Source organism: Uloborus diversus, chromosome 8 (genome assembly GCF_026930045.1).
Source record: "Uloborus diversus isolate 005 chromosome 8, Udiv.v.3.1, whole genome shotgun sequence".
Lineage (NCBI taxonomy): Eukaryota > Metazoa > Arthropoda > Arachnida > Araneae > Uloboridae > Uloborus > Uloborus diversus.
Genome location: NC_072738.1, coordinates 143025113 through 143046940, shown reverse-complemented (window position 1 = coordinate 143046940; position 21828 = coordinate 143025113). Strand labels below are relative to the sequence as shown.

Below are 21828 nucleotides of genomic sequence, written 5' to 3'. Positions count from 1 at the left end.
ATCAACGCTCGCGAGAAATAAAATAAATAGAATTGAAGGAACGCGGAAGAATGATCTTTTATGGAGTCCGATTTGTAAATTTGTTATTCTAAGTTGTAAATATTTTGTTTAATATAGTGAGTTTTTCGTTTAGATAGTATTGTGCATTTTCTTTAGTCAATTTCAATAACTCTCTAAGCAAATTAAAGATGCAAGCACCCATAAAGAATCGGCAAATGGTAAGATTTTTACCTAAAATTTCAATTTAAGATACCGATTAGTACATTTTTGTGTTAATGCAAAACGTTTACGCCAACACTGACATAGCAGTTCCAAATGAAATAAAAGTTACTGAAAATTGTGATCAAAAACTAATTACTAATGTCAAAATAATTCATAACTAAAAGAAAAACAGTTCAATCTCTGCACCTGGAAAAAAATTATAATGAAAACACATTACGTCTTCAAATACATGTCGAGTGATAAACTATAGATAATGCTGACATCTAGCAACCATGCTGCCAAAGTTTTTGCCAAGCCTCCCACCAGTCACATGATGTATCCATGAACCAATTTCTTCATCAGCAAGTCTGGGAAAGCTCGGTCTACTCTTAATTAGTCTATGGTTTGATGTTTCAAAATCAAGAAGAAAATTAACTTTTTTTAAAATAATTGAGGCATTTATAGCTAAACTGGATTATGTTCATAAATAATAGTTTTGTGATAATGTTTAAGTTTATTACACTAGTTCAGTGGTTTCCAAACATTTCAGAGTTATGACATCCTTTAAAGACTGAGGATTTTCTCAAAGGACCCTAGTTATCTATCTCGATCTATCTTAGATATCATGTAGAGAGAAGACAATATCTTTGCATTGCCTTCTCTCTACATTTATACGTGTAGAGCAGCGGTTCCCAACCCATGGGCCGCGGCCCACAAGTGGTCCTCGAACAGCGTGTTACTGGGCCGTGGACACTGGTCGAGAATTTGAACCAAGATAAATCTTAGGGTATTAATTACCATTTTTTAGCGAAAATTTACTTGTTAGAATACCGTCACAACTCTCGCTGGCTCATCGCCAATAAGAAACTTTAGGATTCAGATTTTTCATATTTCTTACGAACTTTCCCTTATAATTGAAGATGAAATCTAATGAATCAGAAAATTTCCACAATTTGCAAGTTAAAAATGTTCCTCCTTCACTGAACTGGCACGACTAACTAGTGAATTGAGGCACTTGAGGGGCTTTTCGACAACCTACCTATTTGAATGAGACTTTTCATTGCAGTTTAAAAAAAAAATATTGAAATGCATTGAATGCTGCGAATTATTTGAGACTAAAACTATTCAGTTTAAGTCCAGATATTAACTCCCTCGGAGAGGAAAAACAACGCCAAAAATCCCATGGAGCTTTAACTTTGAATTGTTCTTGAGTTTCCTTACAACTATGCCAGCTAAGTGAATGCAATAAAATTATTTTCTTCCTTAAAAATTGTTTTGAAAATTGTTCTTGTACAAAATATTTATATCTGTGGTGCAACATAAGGGGAGAAAGAGATTAACATCACCAGAACTCTTTTTTTTTAGTCCTAGTACAGTATTATTTATACTTAAGACCAGTTACGAACAGGAACCCCCCCTCCCTCCCCACCCCCTCAGAAAATAAATTTTGGCTGTGAAAGTAATGTATTCGTTTGTGGGCCTCAATCGTGTTTTCTACAAAACTGGTGGGCCGCACAATCAAATAGGTTGGGAACCGCTGGTGTAGAGAGAAGACAATATTCAGGTAAGCTTTCTACTTTAATTCAATTTTTCCAAATCATGCTGTACAGCAGCACCTACCAGGTAGGGGCGTGCACAGGGGGGACACCTGTTGGTTCGGGCCTGAAGTGGGCTCAGTATTTTTTAAACTAGGGGTGAAATGTAGGGATAAACATTATGGAGGGGGGCCCGGAAAAGTCATTAGTGACTGGCCCCAAAACTTCTGTGCACACCCCTGCTACCAGGGTTATTAGTACCATCGCTTGCCTTAAAACAGAGAGGTTCTCCTACTACTTGCTCTAGTTAATCCATTTTTTTAATTTTGGCACTTACATCCCTTTGCTTCTCACTGCCTCATATGTTGAGTAATTTCTGAGCAGTTTTTTCATTCTCATTAGATTAAGTGTATAAAAACTTAGGATTCTAAAAGTATCTTTTTTATTGAATCGATTATTGCAGAAAGGGCATAAGTCACATTTTTTTCAAAATTGACTTAGCTGTGGTTTTCCCATGCTTGTATGTAGAGACATCAACTGGTGTAGCAGGGAAGTCAATTCTTGTTCAACAAAGCACTTTATTTAGGGGCCACATTTTTCGTTTTTGTGCAGAAAGGGTGTAAGCCAAGGGCGCCCATATAGAGAGGGGGGCTCTGTCCCCCTTAGAAATTAGAACTTCCTTGCTTTTAGTACTTTTTTCTTCGCAAAAATGTAAAAACATTTCTTCTCCAGCCATTAATGAATAATTTATTAAAAATGTCAACGACTCTGTCAATGCCAATGACTCTAATCTGTCCTGAAATCGGTTTCCATGGGGAAAATATCCTGCTAAACCATGATTAAAATATTTGAGCCCCCCCCCCCCCTAACAATTTTGCATATGGGCGCCCATAGTGTAAGCCCCAGACTTATGCCCTTTCTGCACTAAATGAGAGGGAAGAAATAGTAAGATGCAATGACAAGATCATAGAAGAACTATATTTTTTGGCGTAATGAAGTAAAAACAAATAACTCCTTTTATCTCACATAATTTTTTTAATGTTAGGTTTGTTAGTTCAGAGGGGATGATTTGAAATCACGGAATCAGAATGAAATTCGCTAATTTCTCAGGGGTTCTATTAACATTACTCTAGGAACTGCGAAAAAACTATGCTTTCAGTGAGATATATGCTGGTCAAAATAAGAACAACACTGCAGGAAACATTTTCTAGAAATAACACTGAAAACATTTAACAAGATTGCTGATGACTTTCCTCTGAGAGGACATTGGTTTGTCCTTTGCGACCGGGATCTTGGGACAGTAAAGCAAATGTTCAACAGATATGACAGATTATAAACATGTGAAATCCAATCTATTATAGTGAAATCCTGAAATTACAAGATTCACCCACAAATCTGTTGAAAACAATGACATCTGTAACTGCTTAAACAGGTGCCCTTCATTTTTAAGAACTTATTTCCCAAATTGAGATTTTTGGAAAAGATTCTACTGGGCGACAAATGTATTCAATTACATATCAACATTCATGATGCTTAAATATTCGATAGAACATCATTGGAACGGTTTCAGGCTAACTATTTTATGACTATTTTCAAGAGAATATTGCAAAGTAGCGCTTGTCGGTTGAACTACCTTGGCCAATATCGAGTATAAAGGGAAAATTTTTCATATTGTTGAAAGAAATAACAAATATTTAGATGATTATTCAGTCCAATTTTGAACATAGTCAAACTAATATGCCCCGGACGGTGGAACCTAAGGCTTACAGCTAAGTGGTGGCAGTGGCACAGCCAGAAAAGTTTTCTGGGAGGGGTTTTCAAAACCGAAAATTGTTGCTTTCTTTCCAGTTCATTTAAAATGCGTAATTATTCAATATCAAAGAATTTCTACAGATTAGTAAATATTCATTCTAAGTAACTGCTGAAAAACAATTGATAATTCGTATTGACATCACTATAAAACGAAGAAAGTGGGAAAAAGCACAGAATATTTTTTATTAGTTTTATTTTAATCTTATATCCCTTTTTTTTGTGTGTGTTTTTCGCGAGATCATTTAAAACCTCCTCCTCAAATACATTCATGCCTTTATGAATGTCAAATGCTAGCTAATAACGGTTTCGATCTTTCGATGAGAGTTGGAAAAGAGCCTCGGAAAATCCGGTGCGGTAGGCTCTAGATGTCCCTAAAAAGGATTTATGCAACGATGGAAGTGCTGAGGGACCATGATATCCCGTAGAGCTTTATTGACACCATTTTAGCTATCTCATACCAGGGGAGACGTGGGGTGCTCCTCATGAAATACAACTTTTATATTGAAGAATTGAAAAGTAATTTCTGACTGCTTCCTGATCATTAAAAGCAGTAAAATGTTTTGTTGAAACCTATTCCGCTTGGAAAAGCTCAAATACTCTGTTTTTTTCCCCTCGATTTTAACGGAGGAAATGAATGTGCTTGTGTTCTGGGAGTCCCTCCCGTGGCTGCGCCACTGAGTGGTGGGGTGTGTGCGGAGAAAAGTCATACTAATATGTACATCGAACTTGGTACACAAAACTAGACAAGAGAAGGATAGAAAAAAGATTTCCACTGAGGATGTATTTGATGAATATGAACATAGTTTTATAGACATGCAAAACTTTGCTTTTTATCTTAGTTTGTTAGTTTTTGTATTTTTTTTTTCGCCAGACTTTATTATTTCACTACAACAAGACGAGAGAAAGAGGGAAATGTACGATGTATTTTCTTAAGATACTGAATGGACTTTACTAATAATTTTTGTCACCTTGTAATAATTTTTTTATCATCATAAATCAGTTTGAAACAAATCTGTTTCACTTGATTTACATTTTCATCACTGTAAACTAGTCTTTCAGGACATTTATTGCAAAAATAGCACATGTCTAAATTTAAAAAAAAAAAAAATTTCAGTGACAAAATGAAACGTAATTTAAGGTGAGGTAATGACCCTATTTATAGCTGGATTAGTCATAGAAATTTTCATAGAATTTAGTTCATTTCTGAATGAAATAATCACTTTTTATTGATTCCTGAAAAGTTGCATTAGTTGGACTTATACACTTTCTGAAATAATCCAATTAGGTTCATCAAATATTCTTTTCATGTTATTAAAGTTATAGCATCGTAATTTATATCGGACACACTTAAGCAATTATAAAACAAATTAATGTTTTATTATTGCTTCATATAACCTAAATTGAAATTACTCTCGAAGAAAGTTTCATGTCAAACTAAACTAGATAACAGATCTTTTTCCTTACTATAAATGAACCTCTAAAATAATCTCAACAAGGTATTTTACAGTGAAGTATTGCAGCAAGTAATGGGGGGGGGGGGGGGCAAATAGAACAGTACCCATCTGTATGGGTATGGAAAATTCAGGCTTGTGTCAAAGTTGCTGGAAGAAAAATTAATTTAAATAAATATTTGATTTGACCATATTGTATTGCATCAAGTTTTCAATGACTTGGTTTTAAACGTTATTACAAACTAGTATGTTGTGGCCATCACGAAACTTTCTTCTATATTTTTCTTTTTTTTTCCTGATCCCTCCCCATGCTTGACGAGGAAGCAATATTCCCAACAAAAACAAAATTACACATGCAAAAACTTGACGACCATCCCAATGTCTGAATTATTGCAAAAGCAAAGCAAAGAGCGAAAATTGAAAGTTATTTCAAAAGCCTTGCTTGAATTAATTACAAATATTTTATTTGTTAACAAACATAAGATGGCAACAGTTAAAAATTTTAAATCATTGAGATCATATTTCCTATCATTTCCATACAATTAAAATCACGAGAAATACGCAGACGACAATCTATTACGATTTATCTTTCTTATTGTTGCATTAATAAAAATATTTTTATTCGCAAAAAAAAAATCAACACCTCTTGGAGCGATCGGCGTTAAAATAGAACCAAAGCCTGTTTACATATGGATTCACATATATTCCAAATTTCAACCAGAACGTAGCATTACTTCTTGAGATAGGGCACTCAAAATGGAAAAAAAGAACGGGTGATTGCGCTACCCCCTTTTTAGCTGTTGACACAAAACTAAAATCAGTTCTTATACCCACTAAGGGCTACTTGCCGATAAATTTTTCTTTCATTCCGTTCATTATTTCTTGAGATACAGCAGTCACAATTGACGACAAAAAACGTTCTACAGCTCAACCCCCGTTTGAGTTATTGACACCAAAATTGAATCAGCACCTGTTCCTGTTAATACCAACATATGGACCAAATTTTGTTTGATTCCGCCAGTAACTTCCTGAGGAATAGCAAGCACGCGTAACTCGAAAAACGTCCCATTGCTCCACCCCCCTTGGAGGAATTCGCGCCAAAAACTAATGGGCACAAGTTCACATAGGGGCACATATGTGTACTAAATTTCGTTCGATTTCATGCGGTAGTTTTTGTTGTAGAGCGGCCACAAAAAACTGGTCACACACAGACGTGACACACATACATACACACACACACACACACACACATACATACACACACACAGACAGACAGACATTTTCCAAAAATGGTCGAAATGGACTCAGCACACCTCAAAACGTTCGAATCCGTCAAAATTCGAAATTCGAAAATTTGCACGAATCCAATACTTTCTTCTATATATTAGATATAGAAGAAAGTAAAAATGTAAAAATAGAGGATTTTTACATGAAATTAAACCCAGGGTTCGTACTCAATTTCAGAAATAAAATGAAGGAGTTTTGAAGGAGTAAAATGAGATTTTGAAGGAGTACTAACGGGCTGTCCTTAAACGATGTCACACTTTTTTTCAACATATTTGACCCCTTCACGCTTTTCCACAAAGTGTCACATGTCATTTTTTATAAACATATTGTTATAATAACGGTGTGATGTCACTTTCTGCCACCCTCTCTCTTCCCCTTGTTACAATTTCATGAACCTGTCCTCCCCTCAAGGCAAGACATCACTTGTGGATGACCCTTTTTACAATATCATAACCACGATTTACTAAACAATTATTTTTTCTAAAACACAATCACTTAACATAGTACACCTACTCAAGTATTTTTAAATAGTTAAAATATAATTAGACAAACTGACTTTTGCTGCTGAGAGTATGGTGGAAGAAAAAACAATTATCATAAAACTTGAAAAAATAGCCAAGCACCATTTAAGCATGTTTTACTTCACCTATGAAATGTCTTAGTCCTCTAATAATGTTTCACCTTCAACTTTTATGACTTCTATGATCAATTTGTAAATGACATCTTTATGAAAAAAATAACTATACGAAATTACTGCATTGAAATTGCCTTTGCCCTTGTGGCGAAGTTAAGTTATCGAGTGAAGTATTTTAAGTTACTGTCATAAAGGAAGATTATGCAGCCTTGAACTAAAAAAGGAGTTAAAACCAAAATGAAGGAGTTTGAAGGGCCCTTCAAAAAATTTTCCTAAATGAAGGAGTATTGGAGGAGTTTTGAAGGAGCATACGAACCTTGAAACCATGATTAAATCTCATGTGTCAACAATTTGCTCACAAATGAACAAGAATGCAATTCAGTCAATAGTATTAATTTTATTTCATGAAATACAAAGCTATACGTAAAAACTTTAATTCATGGTACGTTCTTGCAAGGTAATAAAATATAAAACAATTTTCATTAAAACTTTATAGAATTTAACGAACTAAGTTTTTTGATTCATATCAGATTTATTGAAAAGGTAATACCAGTTACCCTAGAATTTGATCGAAAGAAGATAATTCATAATCTGAAAGCATTTTTCAAAGCTTAGCTTAAAGATGTGATCAAGTACTTTGCAATACATGCTATTAAAATAAAATAAAAAGTACATAGACATAAAAATAAAGGAATACATAAGAAAAAGTTTACTTTAAAACAAAATATAAAACAGGAATAGAAAATTTATCAGTTATTTTCATTAGTTTTAAGATTAAACAATGAAAACCACCCAAGTATTTAATTTGAACAAAAATATGAAGATGCTCATCATTAAATTCAATTTGAATGACCTTGTTCAGCATTTTACAATATCTTTCATAAGCATTAGCTCATAAAGAAAATGATAGCACCTCCAAACAGGTTACAAATAATTAAGTGGCTTTAGCACTGCACAATTATACTGTTTTTATTCATAATTACTTTTGACTGCAATTACAGTGGAACCCCAATTTTATGGCTCTCTCAGACCAATGATAAAAAATTTCCAAGCGAGAAAATGAAATATCGAGCTGTGTTAAAAATCTAAGCATATCGTTTAAAAATATATAGTAACCGCCGTTTATTAAAATAACATTTGTTCTCAGGACATTTGATTTTATAAAGCGGCTGAATTTACAAACCGGCATACCTACCTTTAAAAAAGTGAAAAGTTTTTGAAGTTTAAATACTTTAAAAAACGAAATGAATTACGCCAGTTATTTTTGTTTTAAGTATTTCAAAATACAGTTCTCATTTTAACTAAACATGACGTTTTTTTTTTTACACAAGGGTCTTAAAATATTGGCGTATTGCGGTTTGGTTAACCGAATCTTAGAGTAAAGATTCAATATCATTTGAGAGTTTGCTAAACGTTTTGTATCGTTCAACATTATATTTTCTTCATTGCTCTGAAGTACATCGGTATCATCAAGCGCTTTTCTGACATCCATCGAATAGGCAAATTTAGCACTGAGATTTCCTTATCTTCTGAGACCAATTCCTTCACTTCTTGGTGCTTCCATACAAATTTTTTTCGCATGATGTCCAAAATTTTGATTTTATAAAACAGCAATAGTGATTTTATTAAATGATGGTTTTAACATGTTTTGGTGTTGCAATGATTCTGTTCTTCCAGATTTGATTTTAAAAGGCGGCTGATTTTATAATCCAGTGATTTTATTAGTGGCAGGTACTGTACTCTTGTCCAATGAAGTAGTGAGAAAAATGTGTTATTTTTACTTGTTTTTAGATACAATTTCATTCATAGCGCGATCTGTACTAACAATTTTTCACCAATTCACTTTGTAGTGTGATTTCATTTATAAATATAAAGTTTTAGAGGTTTTTATGCTTAGAAGGCTTGATCAGCTGTGGGGGATACCCTCAATTATTTCTTCTTTGTCATCGAGCGCAGGTGGTAAATCTCATATTGAATTAGTGATAAGACGATACATGCATCACCAACTTCCAGAAAATTTCCAACAAGAGCAGCTCTAATCCTGAGCTGTCATGAAGGAAGTTTGGACCATCAGAGGAAATCTCTCGTACAGACAAAGGACAATTAGACAACAAAAAGAATGATAGAGTGGCTTCAAATAACTATAAAACAAATTGATCTTGAAAAAAATCTAAAAAAAAAGAAGTTTGTAGATGAAAAATTAGTTTTATCTGTTTAAGTAGTAAAACATATTAAACGGAGTTTCTAAAAAAGGGTTACGTAGGTCCCGCATATTTTAACATAATCAATGTAGCCTTTTTACAGACCAGCAGAAAATGACATAGGATAACGTATGAAACTGATAAACGTAAAATCCGGATTCCACTGTATTCTGATAAGTAAAATAAGATTTTTCAAAAAAGGCTATTACCTAAATAAAAAAGCTTTTGGTACAGACGATTCTGTAATACAAAAAGACAATAAAAGATTACTAGTAAAGTAATAAAATGAAAAATATATACATGCTTCAGTTTGAACACCAAGTAGATAAATTTTAAAAATATAGAATTGAGATTATTTTGAAAACACATTAAGACATGCAACTGACATTTTAACAATGACAGAAACCATGACTTTCACAGGTATGAATAACATGTATAATATTAAAATATAAATGACAAGTAGATATAAATAAATATTGATAGGCTTTTCATAATTGAGATTCAATAAAATGCTTCAGCTGGTAATGCATGAAATGGTATTGATGGCCTTTTGCGATCATATGACTGCATGCTTTCAGATCGACGACGAACAGGTCTAACGTTTTCAGAATTAGTTCTTTCAGGCATCGATGGTCGTCTACGTATTGTTCGTCTGGGACCATTTTCTGATACAGTTTGCAAAACTGCTGGTCTCACACGTGGGAACCTCAGTTTACGATAATCAACCTCGGGAGGAGACATTGTTTGCAAGTTAAAAGTCGAGTCAAACGATGAAATCTTTCGATTTGTAGGCGCGTAACTTCCCGGATAATTCAAGCTTTTAGTACGATGGCACCTGCTGGTTTTCCTCGCAGATTGTTCATGAACAGACTTGGATCTCAAAACTCTGGAATTTGTTTTATGAGGGGCAATACTCTCCTGCACCGTACTAGTTGAAGCCTCATTTGGATAAGACGAGTTGTGATCATATGGCGGGAAAACTTCTACCATGGCATTCTGAAGAGAAGGAAGATTAACACTAGAATCTTTATTGGTATCATTAGATTGTGGAGTAGTTGACATTAAAATTGATAAACTCTGTGACAGTAGCATATTTTCTTCAATCAACATTCTGTTAGTTTCTTCAACATTATTTATTTCTTCAACAGACCATGATATATCAGTTTGAACAGACTGATTCGAAGTGCTACTACAAGCCGAATTAGATGAGTCGGAAGTTTTACGATCTTTTCTTCTATGGGATCTAAATATGGAAAAAATAGATTTGGAAGGTGCACCTAATGAACTACCTTCTGGACTTTTGTTCTTTTTAAAATCTCTTCTGTTAAAAAGAGCATCGAAACGTTTTATTCGGCGGCTTGATTTTCCAGAGCGTTTGTTTTTACAAACATGTTTAGCTTTCAAAATACCTTTGCTTTTAGTCCCCCCAGACATGCTTCGCAGCCTCATAAAATTTGAAAGGCGAGAAAAATTAGACAGTATAGATTTACTAACGTTGTTAGTTTTAAATGGTTCATTAGACTCGGAAGAACTGTCATTAAAAATACTTGGTTCGAGATCCGCACTCGAAGGTGGCACATTTTCCTTTGGCACCTCAGATGCATCATTTTCGTCGTTTTCACTTGACGTGCTCTCGCTTTCATCAACTGAAGATGACGATTCCTCAATAAAACTTGTGTCGCTACTTGAATCACTGCTGGATGACCCTCGTGATGTAGGCACATAGCTCATTTGTTCCCGAAAAAAGTTTTTCAAAAGAACTTTACGTCTCAAGTCGTATGGCCGGGGCCTTGATCGACGATTCAACCTTTCTTCCATTAAATATGCCGCTGAATTCTACGAAACTTTAAAAAAAAAATGAATTACTATTCAACACAACATTTCCTTTTCTTACGTTGACAAAATAATTAACCCCTGGCATGGAAACATAACAAAATTATGATTAAATTCTTGAACCTGCATCAACCACCTGATGTAACAACATAGCATGTTTAATATTGTTCGAACTGTCCAATCACGCAACAGCAAGCAACAAGCAAAACGATGACGTAGAATGGCATTTCTCAAAATCGTAGTAGAAGTGGAGAAGTTTTAAGAATTTGTAATCTTCAAAAATGTCATTTAAGCCATCAAAAAGTTAACCCAAGCCTTTTTCAGTGTTTTAAATACAAAAAATATCTATAATATTGGTTGAATACTCCTAATAGGGACGCGTACACTTTAAATGACAAGTTTATCATAAAATATCATTTTTCTCAACTCAACTTAATAATCTTCTGCTGCAACTGCAACGAAACTGAAAACTTCGCTTAAATGTCATAAGTGAAGAGCTATTGCGGCAGCTGTTTTTGTTTCATGCTCATTTTCTAGACTAATAAACTGTAATAATGTGATTAAATCCGGCATAAAAATGAAAAACTGAACTGAAAAACATTTTTGTGCTTCCTTTACTCTGGAATTATTCAAAATGTCTGCATATATTTTTTTATGATTGTGGTTTGATTGACAAGCTGTCATTAGATGCTAAGATGTCATTGCTCGTAATAATGAAAAAAGACCTTTGAATATATTTTTTTGAGTACCTGAGTGCGTATAATATTTACTAAAATCATCTTCTTCCTTTTCGTTTTAAGAAAAACTTTATGTGCTCATATATTTTATTAACTTTTTGTTGACATTGTATTATATTTCGATGAATTTTGAATTGAATATTTTTATTTGAAAAGTGCAGGGCTGTCATTAGATCAAAAAACTGGGGGGATGCTTGCATTTCGCGTCCCCTTAATTGTTCCAAATGCATGTTCCAGTATGCAAAGAGAGATAGAGAAGATTTAGCTCCTGGGGTTTTGCAGGGATAGTCATATTACTAGACCTCAGTACTAGCAATATAAATTTAATCCGAAGGATGATATTCAGTAAGAAATAGGGGTGTCGGAGGGCTTCCTCTTTGTATTTTTTCGAATTTGAAGATATAAAAAAGGCTATAGACTATATTTATGTTGGGGAGGAAAAAGGAGGCGGTCCGATAGCCTCTCCGGATAAGTCCCCCCTCCAAATTTAAATTACCAAAAAACAATTGTAAGTTATATTTAATTACGTATTGAGAGGGGGTTCGAGGCTCTCCCCCTGGGAAATTTTCAAGATGTGATTCGAAAAACATGTTTTTAGACAATCTATGGTGAGGGAAACTCGGGGGGTCTTCCCTCAATAAGTTTTAAAACTTCATACTCCAAGTTCGCAATTGTGAATTGTTTCTGATTGTGACAGGTAAAGGGGGGTCTAAGGGCTCCTCCCGCAGGAAAATTTTGAAAATTGTAGTTCGAAAAATTCAGTTTTAGATGATCTATGGTGATATTAAGGAGAAAAGAGATGCAGGGGTCATCCTCCCAAAATTTTTTGAAATTGAAGCCTTAAAAACGCAGTTGCAGACTTTTTTGTTAAAATTGAGTGCAACGTCAATTTCTTGAAATTAAAGCTCCAAAAACATAATTTAAGCGAAATTACACAATTTTCAGTAAAAAGGGGGGGGGGGAGTTTGAAGGGACTCGCACGCAGAAATGTTTCGTAATTGAGGCACTAAAAGCGAGATTTAAGACGTTTTACGATGATGTAGGCGTGAGAGAGGGAGGGGGCATTCTTGCGAAAAATTTTCGATCTGTAGAAATAGAAAATGCAATTTTTGATAATGTTAATGTGTGGAGAGATTCGGAGTTCTCCCCTGGTAAATTTTCAAAATTGAAATTGAATTGACGCAATCATAGGCGATTTTCAATACTGTTTGAAGGGTAGAGAAAGGGGTCGAAAAATTTTCTTAATTGAAGCCTTAACAATGAAATTTTTCAGGATCTTCGGTAGTAGTACAGGTTTGCGAGACCTCAGGGAGTTTTTTAAAATCAAAGTCTAAAGACGATATTTATTCGACCGTGAATGATGATGAATGATGAATTGAGAGGGCGTTTCTCGGGGGTTATGTTGAGAGCACTCTCGTGGTTTTTCGAAAGTGCACTCCTAAATATACTCATGTGCAGGCCATCTTTAATGACGTAAGAGCAAGGGATGGGGTTTGAAAATGTTTTCTCGGATTTTTTTCAAATCCGAAGTTTTAAAAACTCACTTCTAGGCCAGCTTTGAGGACGTAAAAAAAAAGGATTTGGAGTTCTCCACTCTACTCTCAGTTTGGTTACGTTCCTATCTTCCTTTTAAATTTTAATTATTGATAACCATGTTGTTGTAATACCTTTCATTCTTAAAATTTTTCTTTGCCAAACAGGATTATTTGCTTGGATTTCCCATAGTAAAATTCTTAATTTCCAGCCTAATATTTTTGTTTTCTTGAAATACAAGCATCTGCAGCCCCAGAAAAAGTACTTTTAACGTTTTGAACGGATGTGGTGATTTCTGTGATACCTTAGGTCTTATTTATTCCACCTCCATTTTATTTTAAATGTGTCTCCTGCATCTCTTGATCAAGCTTTGATTTATTTACGATTTTTACGTCCAAACATTTAGAACTTCTGGTGTAAGTATTCATCACAATACTTTGAATCTCTCTTAGCATTAAACTGTTTTTCTCCCCTCTCTGTTTAAAATTTATTTCGACGACCCAAGCATTTTTCTCCACTGAGAAACGATTTTCTAGACAATATTTTTCATCAAAGAAATTACGTGTGGGAATGTTTTTGGGGCCCCTATGAAGCCATCCTATTTATTTACCTATTTTTTTAAATTAAAGAACCATGAAGCATGGTTTTGTATAACCAGCGCCATCGAGAGACAAGGCGTGCAAGTTTTGTCGCTGGTCCTCCCTCCCATTATGCTAATTTTACTTTATGCACAATGCTTTAATTTGAGCCGGGTCCATTGTTTCCGATTAGACAGACATACCCACTATGCGGCCTAGTAAATAGTGCACTGAATACTTTTTTTTGCGTAAAAATAGGTTGAAGCACACATTTCTGCGGCCCTTACTTCGATAATCTGAATAAAAGAGAATCATGGATGTTCCTAAATTGTGTTTTAAGAATACATTTTCCATTCAAATTTTACAGAAAAATATTTTTGTCACTATTATTTCAAATTTTCATTTAATTTTACTAGTTTAATTTTTTAAAACGACCAAGAGTTTCCCTTTTTCTTCATTTGTTGCACTGCTAAAAGGAAATTGGCGGCCCCACTTTTGAAAAACTAGAGGGGTGTCACACTCCCCCCCCCACACACACCCTTGGCGTCAATCCTGGAAAGCGTAATAAATCTTGATCATGTATTGTTGAATTTTTTGTACTCTGGTTGAAAATTTTATATATAATCATTTATTGTGTGACAATTTCTTCTAAATGTAAGTTATTATTATTATTATTATTATTTTTTTTTTTTTTGGAGATGACAATTGCCTTCTTTTATATAGATCACCAAAACGTTTTCTTCCGTGTTTTTATTTAGTTTTTAGTTGTCTTTTTTAAAAATTAATATCTTCCATCTCCTATTTACATTTTTAAAGCCTACTTTATGCTTATGCCTTTAAAAATAATCTTGTAAATCTGCTTTGCTATATAAAGTTTTAGTACACTGTTAAGTAATTGTTGCAAGCTTCTTATTGAATTGTTTTACAAATTTAATAAGTTTTAACTATTCATTTTTTAAGTAAAAACATTTGGTGATTGTTTTTTAGGTGTAATGTATGATAATGTTTTGTGTTAATATTGTACCAGGTAACTGTTTTATACTATTATTTTATTAATTGTTTTAGATTTTCCTTTTGAAAAAAAATGCCTGGTCTTGTTATGTTTAGACGTCGTTGGCGTATTAGCAGTGATGATTTTGTGCTACCAGCCTTGGCTGAGTTCATTCTGCGGCTAATATGGTAGGTAAAAACATCTGAGGTATCAGTTAAAATGTACAGTAGAATCTCATTGATCCAGATCAAATTTGTTATTCTTTTTTATATTTTATGTTCACATACATTAGTTATGGCAAACCTACAACACTCAATTTCCTTTTATATCAATTTTGTTCTTGAAGCCCTCCTCCCCCCCTCTCCTCCCCCCCCCCAATCCCTTACATAAAAACAGTTGAAAGTCAAAAATATGCACAGCATGTGACTAGAAGTTATGCAGATTTTAAGATTTGGTGAATTTCTGGGCCATATGGTAATGATCATTATTTTGATTTATTGAAATAAAATAGTGATGCTAACGAAATGAACAAAACACATAATAGCAGTTTGATATATTTCTGTTTCAATCTTGCAGGGCAAAAAATACAGAATAGTCAAAGTGTATGCAATGAAACTGTAAAACTCGGAAACTATTTCTAAAAATTTCAGTAGATGTAACAAATTGTAATCTACAGTGAAGCACTATTTATATGTTTTTGAGGAGACTGTATGAAAAAAGCGTACAAATAAAAAACTTACGATAGGTATAGGTTGATGCATAGTAGACTCTGCTGGGACCAAAATTAAAAACGCATAATTGATAAAGATGTGTAAAAGAGAAACGTATGAACGGTGCTTCACTGCATTTTTAATCTTTAGTTTGAAAAACTAATTTATTTCTTTCTTTTTTTGTATCTACGTACACTGCTCGACATTGAAAATGCAACACCAAGAAGGAATGTTCAGAAATTTATGTAAATTTTAGAGTAGACAAACATTACTGAGTTATGTAAATGATAGGTGAAATGCTCAGTTCTCCGACGCACATGAAGTAAGATGTAAGGGAAGGAACTTGTAGAATGGGCAATATTCGTGTCGTTATTTCTGACAGGAGAATTATAGAAGAAATCTTGTTTTTTCTTGAAAGGATACGTGTAGCACGAGAAAATGCCAGGCCGCTGTCAACGAAGGCACTTCCAGCAGATAGACGATTTTACGCGGGGTGTGGTGATCGGACTGAGAAGGGGAGGTTGATCCGTATGTCAAATCGCAGCTGATACCCACATGGATACGAGCACGGTGCATCGGCTGTGCCGAAGATGGTTGGAACAATGAAATGTTGCAAGATTGAGGGGTGCAGGGGCAGCCAGAGTGACGTCAGAACGCGTGGATCGACGTATCCACAGACAAGCTGTAGCGGACCCACAAGTCACTTGTTCCTCGATTCTGCAGCAGGTGCAAGATACCCTGAATGTTCCCATGTCAACCAGAACCATTTCCCATCATTTGGTTGTATATGGCCTGCAATCACAGCATCCGCTAAAAAGCCTGCCATTCACACCACAACATAGACAGCAACGTTTAGTTTGGTGCCGGACTAGAGCGACGTGGATGACAGAATAGCGAAATGTCGTGTTCTCAGATGAATCCCACCTCTGTTTATCCGGTGATAGTCGCCGCATAAGTGTGTGGCGTCGACGTAGAGACAGATCTAATCCGGCAGTAACTGTGGAACGTCCCATTGCACGACAACGTGGCATAATGGTTTGGGGTGCAATTGCGTACAATTCCATATCACCTCTAGTTCCTATTCAGGGCACTATGATGGCAACAATACTTGGATAATGTGCTGCGGCCGGTGGCAATCCTAATGCAATTTTTCAGCAGGATAACGCCCAACCACACAGTGCTCGCATCTGCCAACATGCTCTCCAAGGAACACAGATGCTTCCCTGGCCACCATACTCTCCTGACCTGTTACCAATTGAACATGTGTGGGATGTGATTGACGCTGTTTGCAGACTGTCCCTGCCTCGTTCAGAAGACGAACTGTGGCAAATGGTTGGAAAGGAATGGAGAACCATCCCTCTGGACATCATCCGCACCCTTATTGACTCTACGCCTGAACGTGTTTCTTCGTGTATCGCTGTCCGCGGTGGTCCTACATCCTACTGAGCCGACGCCGTTCTCGCTCTGTATTCTGCCTATCATTTTGAAATTAAGATCATTTATTATTCCTTGCTGTCTCTGTCTTTTTTCCAAATTTCATCACTTTCTGACACTCCTTCTTGGTGCTGCATTTTCAATGTCAAGCAGTGTATTAAAAAAAAAAAAGATGTTGTGAAAAAAATTTTGACTGTCCCCACATTTAAGAGACCCTTGAAATTTGGTACAAAATTACTTCAAACCCCGAAGGTTTGCACCTTTCAGCAGTTTTTTTTTTTTTTTTTTGTTAATTTTTAAACTAAAATTTCTTACAGATCCTAAAGGGATAAAAGCTTTCCCATGCTCCTTAACATTCCATGTCACTTGAAGTAGCTTTTTGGTCCCCAAACACGATAAAGTGTATTGTTTTAATTTTCTCAAATAATTAAAACAAGAGATATAAGGATTTCCAATTTAGCCAAAGTTCTAGGCTAAACCCAAATTTGTCCTGGAGCTAAAGTGTAAAATGTTATTAGAGACCACATGTTTGAAAACAACTTTTCAGGCATACAAAACGACCGTTTTGCTGTGTTCAGGAACTCCTTAGCACTTCTAGCTGTGAAATTTGTTATAAGTTAGTTTGGTTAGGATTTTTTAAAACAATTTTTTTAAGCATATTTTCATTATGTTATTTTTTTTTCTGGGTGAGAGGAGGATTTTATTATTGCTTTAATTTAATAAGCTCTTTACTTATATTCTATTTTCTACTATAAGATAAGTGGGATTTATTTTATTTTATTTATTTTTTTATTTATTTATTTTGTTTTATTTTAATTGTGATTCGTATTTGAATATGATTCTTTCTAACAGGCAGTTTAAATCATTGCAAACCAAATATAATATAATTGTTAAGCATTCTTGGTGGACGATGAGCAAGCAGGGACGCAGTCAGCGACCTTTCTTTTTTTAAATAATTATTCAGTTTTGTCCTGTTTCACAGCTTAGTTTCTTTAAAAATGCTAGATATTTATCTCCTAATTCTAAAAAAAAATGATGAGTTAAAAAATGGAGTTTAAACTTTCCTCAAATTTTAGATTGAGGGATTATTTGCACTTTACTGTATAAAGAAATACAGTACAGTGTAAATATTCCCCATAACTGAAATTTCATGATTTAGAAATCAAAGGTTTGAGCAAATGTGAGTAACAACTAGTTATTATGATTTTTTTTAATGTCTGTGTGAAAGTGCATTTAAGAATTCTCATTTTTTTTTTTCAATGCCATTTGTTTTAGGTTCACTGTTGTTCTTGTTGTGTTCCTAAGTCACAGACTACATTTGGGATGCAAAGGAGAACAGCTGCTTCAAATGTATATGATATTTTCTCTTGCTGGATTAGGTTTCATTCTGTTGTTGGATTTGCTCATTGCATGGATTAGTGCCAGTGGAACTATAAACCAGGTAGAATTTATTTTGAATACATGCGTAATGAAAAGTTGATAAAATAGCATTTCACAAATTTCATTTTTCCAAGTAAAAGTCAGAAAAAGAAGAAAAAAAGCATGAAAGGAGGCATCATAAAAATATCGCAAAAAATAAATAAATCAAAATAAATAATTAAAATAATTAAATAAATATCAAAAAATTAAAAATTGTAAAGTAGGGTATTGAGATGGGGGAAATGCCTGTCCCCCCCCCCTCCTCCCAATAATTTTTGGATGAATAGTCTGTTTTGTTTTTTTGGTTCGAAAGATCTTGGCGAGGACACCTCATTTCCCATTTTTTTTTTGATGAACAATTTTTCGTTCAATTTTGAACAGTTCAAAAAAAATTGAACATTAGCGCCTACTGGGAAATTCAAGACACACATAAATTCTGAACTTTGAAACAAATTTGCTTCCAACAAACTTTGTAGGAAAAAAGGCGGATTTACTTCGAACAACTTGTGTTGGAAATAGCTCTTGATAACCAACTCTTTACTCTGACTTTTCGAGCAATCGACTCCAAATCCGACTCCTGTACCAGAAAATTAGTCGGACGCTGACTCTGTGGCTTTGGCAAAAATTTAGACTCAGAGGGGAAATGACGGACACAAACTCTTGAAAATTTGAAGTCTTGCACTACAACTCCGACCCCTTTATTCTAAAATTAGTCTGACACCCCAATCATCGGCAGAGTTCCGGATTTTAAGAGGAAACGACCGATTCCGACTCTGACTCTTTAAATTAAAAACATTCAACTCTCGACCAGGGCCGGCTCTAGTGCTTCTACCGCCCTAAGCGATATTGATAAGTGCCCCCTCCCCATTGAATAATAATAATAAGTATATAAAGTAATAATATATCTATAAAATAAAAATAATAGTAAAGTGCTTAAAATTAAAGTGACTTTTTAGTTAAATTCCAAACTGGGTTTTGCATATCCTAGCACTGGTACACACACTTTAAATTTTTGTTGTGCATCTTATGTCACTGAAACATATATTAATATTTTCGAAAGACTATTGAATCACGCAATTTGTCACCTCCAAAATTAAATTGTTAAAATACTGAACTTCGTTTTCCATATCCAAGCACAGGTACACACTCTAATACTTTTTCATCATGACCCTTCTAACATAATCAATGACGGCCTAAAATTAATTGATAGAAATTTGGTTAAGAAAACTTTCTATCAGAGAACTCCCAAACTCTGACAGTTTCCTAAACGTTACTACCAGAGTTATCTTGGAATCACATCTTTAATGTTTCAGTTTTAAAAATTCTCCAAGGAAGAGCTCTGAATCCCTTTTGCCTAAAGTCTCCAGAAATGGATTAAAAATGCATTTTTAGAGCATCAGTTTTTCTGGGAGAGAGCGAGAGCCTCTGAATCCTCCCTTCCTGCAAACAGCCCAGAATGCACTGTGTACAATTTCAAAGAAGATTTCAGAAAGAAACCCTGGATCCCCACTCCTCTTTTTCCTTTCATTTCCAAATGAAACCTAAAGACATGTCATTAGGATGTCCATTTCAAAGAATATTACCGTATTCGGGCAATTCCGTTGTGACGGGTGTGACATTCAGACACTATTTTTACTGGTTGAACTGACATTTTGAGCACTAAATCAGTTAACAAATGGTAACAAAGTACTTTAATCATGTCTAACTATGCATTTGCTTGAGTAATTGAATTGAAGCAAAACTGCAGGACTTTTCAATTTTTTTAAAGAAATTTTTAAAATCTTGTGACGTTTGCGAGACATAAGTTTTCGCCTGCAATCCTATTTCTAGAAATTTCTGTGAATATTTTAATGTTTCATGACTATAGCATTTTTTTTTCTAATAAAAGACATTCAAATAAAACTTATTACCTGATATTTATGGTAAATTTATTTATTTTTTACCAAACAGGAATTGTTTTTTTTGTTGTGACGGGTGTAACAAAATTTGTGATGGGAGTGACACTGTGCAAATCCGCTACTTGGATGAGCAATTTCTAAAGGAATAGTAATTAGTAAAGATGACATACTTGACAATAGTGAATATTAATTACATTTCAAAGGAAAAAAAAAAGCTAGCACTGGGTGTACATTTAGTTTAGCACTTGTTCAATGGCCGCTGTCTATATTAGGTCAAGCGTTGCTTTTTTTGGTAATTACAAACAATTTCTTTTTTTTAAAATCACCTTTTACAGGAAAAATTCAACCGAAGAATCCATTAGCTTGCATATCTTTACTTATTATTATTTTTTTAAAGTTAATAAGTAAAACGGTAACATGATACTAATTAATGCAGTGCTTTATATACCACTCGAGGCAATATAGTCATTGCCTTGAATGGTTAGTGAAGAGAAAAATAAGTTATATCAGGTGTTAATATAATCTGACTAGAAGTAAGATATAGCATTTGAGTTGCAGTGATAGCTATATTTTTCAATGTAAACTTTGCAGTCTGTTCAGCTTAAACCTTATCAGAGCTGCTTTCCCAAAAGTTGCCACTTCTCTGAACTTCATTTCTGTATTAATTCTAACTTGTAGACAATATTCACTCAGACTACAGTGTTTTCTTCAATATACAGATCAATTTTTGTCATTTTCACTGCACAATTAAGTACATGAAAAGTAGATTGCTTTGACTTAGCTCAATTTGACAATGTTAACTGCATTTAGTCCCCCACAAATACGACTACTGTCGCGTTTTATACAAAATGGTGAAAATATTCTAATCTCATGTCAGTTGAAAATCCTGTCTTAAAAAAAAGCACTAGTTTGATTGTTATACATAATTTTTGATTCAGCTCTACAGCAATCAGAACATTTTTTCACTTTTCATAGTTAAAACAATTCCAATTTCAGATCAGTTATGCTAGCATTTTAAAATGTCCCGTGGATGGAGATATTTGTCATGATGCAGTAACTTACTTCCATAAGGGAGCAAATTGTATAATCTTTTAACCGTGCACAACTTGAAAATGTGATAATTGATTAATGAGACTTGAAATTACATCCTGAGAACCTGTGCCATAATTTTGGGTCAAAGTTTACTTGTTGTATAATTCCAGTGTCTCCGATATTACTTTTTATCTCATGGGAAAAAAATTTGACTAAGGCATTTTCACAAAGCAGAGTAGTTATGGAAATGTGCAACTGATTATTTTCTTCCTTTAAAGCTATTTTACTCCCTTGAAATGTTTCAAGAATTAAATAAAAGTAATTCACTTAATAACCAAAAAATTATTGAAATACAAATAATTCAAATCTGTCATATTATAAGATTTTCAGATATTTTTTTTTAACTACAATGCTAATTTGTTAAGAAATAAAATGGTTTAGTCTTCTATTTTATTTAGAAAGTGTTTTAAAGCTATTTTAAATGCTATCACACCTGTCCCAATGATTTTGTCAAACCCGTCACAAACGTTTGTCACACCCGT

The 21828-nt window shown here is 34.2% G+C and overlaps 1 protein-coding gene across 1 annotated transcript in view; it reads left to right on the top strand.

The window, feature by feature from the left end:
• The first annotated feature begins 14886 nt into the window (after positions 1 to 14886).
• Positions 14887 to 21828, top strand: part of LOC129228167 (diacylglycerol lipase-beta-like) — a 29341-nt gene continuing 22399 nt past the window's right edge. The window contains exons 1-2 of the mRNA XM_054862820.1: positions 14887 to 14981; positions 18213 to 18378. Of these exons, the coding sequence (XP_054718795.1) occupies positions 14887 to 14981; positions 18213 to 18378 (261 nt within the window). The remainder of the gene's footprint in view (positions 14982 to 18212; positions 18379 to 21828) is intronic.